Here is a 3503-nt window from a genome sequence, read left to right on the forward strand (position 1 = left end):
GCTAGCTTATCCATGCTAGACACTAGCTTCTTCGATGCTAACGCTAGCTTATCCATGCTAGTCACTAGTCTCTTCGATGCTAACACTAGCTTATCCGTGCTAGTCACTAGCCTCTTCGATGCTAACACTAGCTTATCCATGCTAGTCACTAGCCTCTCTAATGCTAACACAAATTAAAAGTCGTTTGCCAGCACCGGCCTCTATGTTACTGAGGCCAGCTGCTGGTTTAGGAACAGATATAGCTTCCTGCTACAAGGATGTAGCAACCAGTGTTTGTGCAGTAGTCTTAATGTTGGCCCTCACACTGCACCATAATGATTTGACATCCAGACTGATGTCATGCAGCAGCTGACCCACCTGTGTTTTTTGCCAAAGCATCTTTTATGGTGATGAAATTCTTGAGGGATTTGGACATCTTGCAGCCGGCGATGGTCAGGTGACCGGTGTGCAGGAAGTAACGGACCCAGTGATCGTTCTCAAAGAAAGCCTGTGGCGGGAAAACAGACCGTTTTCATTTTCCAAAACATCCTACGGCTTCGGACACAAACTTTAAGTTTTATTTTTGTTTTTGAGTCAGTTTTTAACATGGAAACATCTGCAGTTTTACTGCAGCTCACCTGTAAACACAGAGGTGCAGGTTACTGCTTCTGTACTGTTACTTTTCTTACATTTCTTTCATCTGTTATTGGCTAATCATAAACACCTACTAGTCTAGGGGACTYATGTTTTCTTTTAGTTTAATGTTACAGTAAAAGTATCGAATTATTTGCCAGGTTGAAATATTTTTCATCAGGTTTTAGTGAACTGTCTGCTAAATGTTTTTATTAGAGCATAAACTGAGTTTCAGTCATTGTTGTGTCGGTTCAGGTTGATTATCTTTCTGGTTTCCCTCCAGTGATCCAGACTCTCCTGGACCAGACTGTCAGACTCCCCAGACTGTCTGAAAGTCTTCTGACCCACTTGTCTCTCAGGAAGCAAACCATGACAGAACCAAGGACCGGATGAAGACTTTTGCACAGTACTGTAACAGCTGAATGAACAGGACCTCAGACTGAGCCAGCTCGTTGTCRTGATGTGGGAATCGGAGATCAAACCCTCCTCCGTGGATGTCCATGGACTCGCCCAGGATGGACCCGGCCATGGCCGAACATTCGATGTGCCAGCCGGGCCGGCCCTGGAAGAACAAGAACCAGGTCACAACACAGTCCTGTGGATCCACTCAACTTCAAAACAAAGAGGTAGACAACATCCCTGCTGCTGAAACTACACAGGAGACCTGATTTAATGGTTTGAAGCAGAAAGAGTTCAGCTAAAGTCGGATTAATGTGTTCATGAAGGAAGGCTCACCTTCCCCCACGGAGACTCCCAGGATGGCTCTCCAGGCTTCGAAGCTTTCCACAGAGCAAAGTCGTTCTGGGACCTTTTCTCACTCAGTCTGTCTGCAGAGATGCTCAGGACTCCTGCAGAGCCGAGAAAGAGACATTCCCGGACTGAACCCATGACAGAGCCAGACTCTTATTTTGAAACTCCCGGTTACAGTCTCTTCCTGTTTGCTCTTTAAGCCGGGGGTTCTCAAACCTTTTGGGTCTGAGGCCCCCCTAAAAGTGTGAATCGTTTACAGGGACCCCCTCATAAACCCCATGCTGTTTTAAAAATAATTTACTTATATTATATACACAGTATGTATACACCCCTAAATATTATGAGAATTTTGTGTTTTTGTTTGGTTTTGGGTGTTTGTTTTACTGTGCATTGTTCGTGYTCATTTTTCAAATAAAATCCAAAAGAACCATTTATTGAAAGTCAAACTTGTGAGAGCGTACCTTCTCCCTCCTGCAGTGCATTCTGGTCTCCGACAGCCTCCGGCACCAGTTTGGCGTAAGAGTGCCGAGGACTGGAATCAAACTTCTGGGTGTCGAAGTAAACYGAGCCGTTAGACACATACCTGCACAGAGCAGGAAGCACTCCTTCAAACACTGAGGCTGCAGGTGCAGCACAGGTTAGTCAGTGTGTTCCTCACCCATAACCGTTTGAAACGACCTTCTTCACAAAGTCCACGATCTCTGGAACGTACTCACTGACCCGGGTCAGAACATCTGCAGGAAGGACCTGAAGAAACATCAGGAACAACATGAGACACCTGTCTCTGGTCCAGCTGACCCGGCTCCAACACAACTACACAAACTTAATATTCAGGCTCCAACACAACTACACACAAACTTTATATTCAGGCTCCAACACAACTACACACAAACTTTATATTCAGGCTCCAACACAATTACACACAAACTTTATATTCAGGCTCCAACACAACTACACACAAACTTTATATTCAGACTTGGTGTCTCCAGCTGTGTTTCCATTGATCATGAAAATACGCAAATTAGAATTTCGAAAATAAATTTGCTCAATGGAAACACGTCAATTTTGTCAGAAATTACGTTTTTTGACAAAATGTTTTTGCTCTAGGATGAGGTGGTTTGTCGGCCGTATCTAAATTGTTGTTTTTCACAAAACTGCAATGGAAACACAAAAACACAGCATACGTAGCCGCTCCCAAGTAGGGACTTGTCTCTGGAAAGCCTCGATAAAAGTGTGTTTTTTCGACATTAACAGAATATCAACAGTTTTGATCACATTTGCAGTGGAAACACAGCTGGTGATGAAATGAATGACAACAGTCTGAACACCTGACTGCAGGATGTAGAAACCTAAACAACCATAAACATTGTGTGTGAGGCACTTCCTTACATTCAGAGCTTCCATGTCTTTGTGGAATTCTCCCTCCCAGTATTTTGGAAGGACGGAGAAGATGGAGTTCTCTGTGACCTGACTTCCCAACCGTTTGTCCAACCAATCAGCCAGCAGGTCCTTGGAACTATCCAACAACACCTTCAAAACAAACAACCACAACTTCAGTTTTTCCCTCTTTTCTATTTTCTCTTTACTTAAAAAGAAAAAAGTTTTAAAAAAAATCACTGATAATGAAGAAATTAAGAAACTAATATTAAGTTCTTTTTTCTACTGAAGTGATTAAAAATAAGAGTTCATTTCTTCACCTACAGACTTGTTACTCTGTCCTGAACCTCTGTAGTCTGTTTACAGAAAACAGCAGGAAGCAGGGTTCCTACAGTTTAAAGCAAGTTACCTTTAAGACTTTAATGCCAACTGAAATTAAATTTAAGACCAATTTCAAAATAAACACAAATGAAAAAAGAAAACTGTAGCAGAAACTCATGAATCAAAGTTTTTTTGTTTGAATTATTCAAATATTGCTAATAGACCAACTGTTTTTATCCATATCTAACTACAGCAGGAACATTCTTAGCAGTCAGTTTAACGACCCACAGGGGGGAGTTTTAGGACCCACAGGGGGGAGTTTTAGGACCCACAGGGGGGAGTTTTAGGACCCACAGGGGGAGTTTTAGGACCCACAGGGGGGAGTTTTAGGACCCACAGGGGGAGTTTTAGGACCCACAGGGGGGAGTTTTAGGACCCACAGG

General features: G+C 43.0%; 1 protein-coding gene across 1 annotated transcript in view; it reads right to left on the bottom strand.

Moving 5' to 3' along the window:
- The window catches only part of cars1 (cysteinyl-tRNA synthetase 1), a gene marked incomplete in the record, with an annotated part of 22221 nt that overhangs the window by 8987 nt on the left and 9731 nt on the right, over positions 1–3503 (bottom strand). The window contains 6 exon segments of the mRNA XM_014029716.1: positions 358–487; positions 1046–1174; positions 1348–1460; positions 1824–1945; positions 2021–2109; positions 2752–2892. Of these exon segments, the coding sequence (XP_013885170.1) occupies positions 358–487; positions 1046–1174; positions 1348–1460; positions 1824–1945; positions 2021–2109; positions 2752–2892 (724 nt within the window).

This window comes from Austrofundulus limnaeus, unplaced genomic scaffold, assembly GCF_001266775.1.
Source record: "Austrofundulus limnaeus strain Quisiro unplaced genomic scaffold, Austrofundulus_limnaeus-1.0 Scaffold945, whole genome shotgun sequence".
NCBI classification, from domain to species: Eukaryota; Metazoa; Chordata; class Actinopteri; order Cyprinodontiformes; family Rivulidae; genus Austrofundulus; species Austrofundulus limnaeus.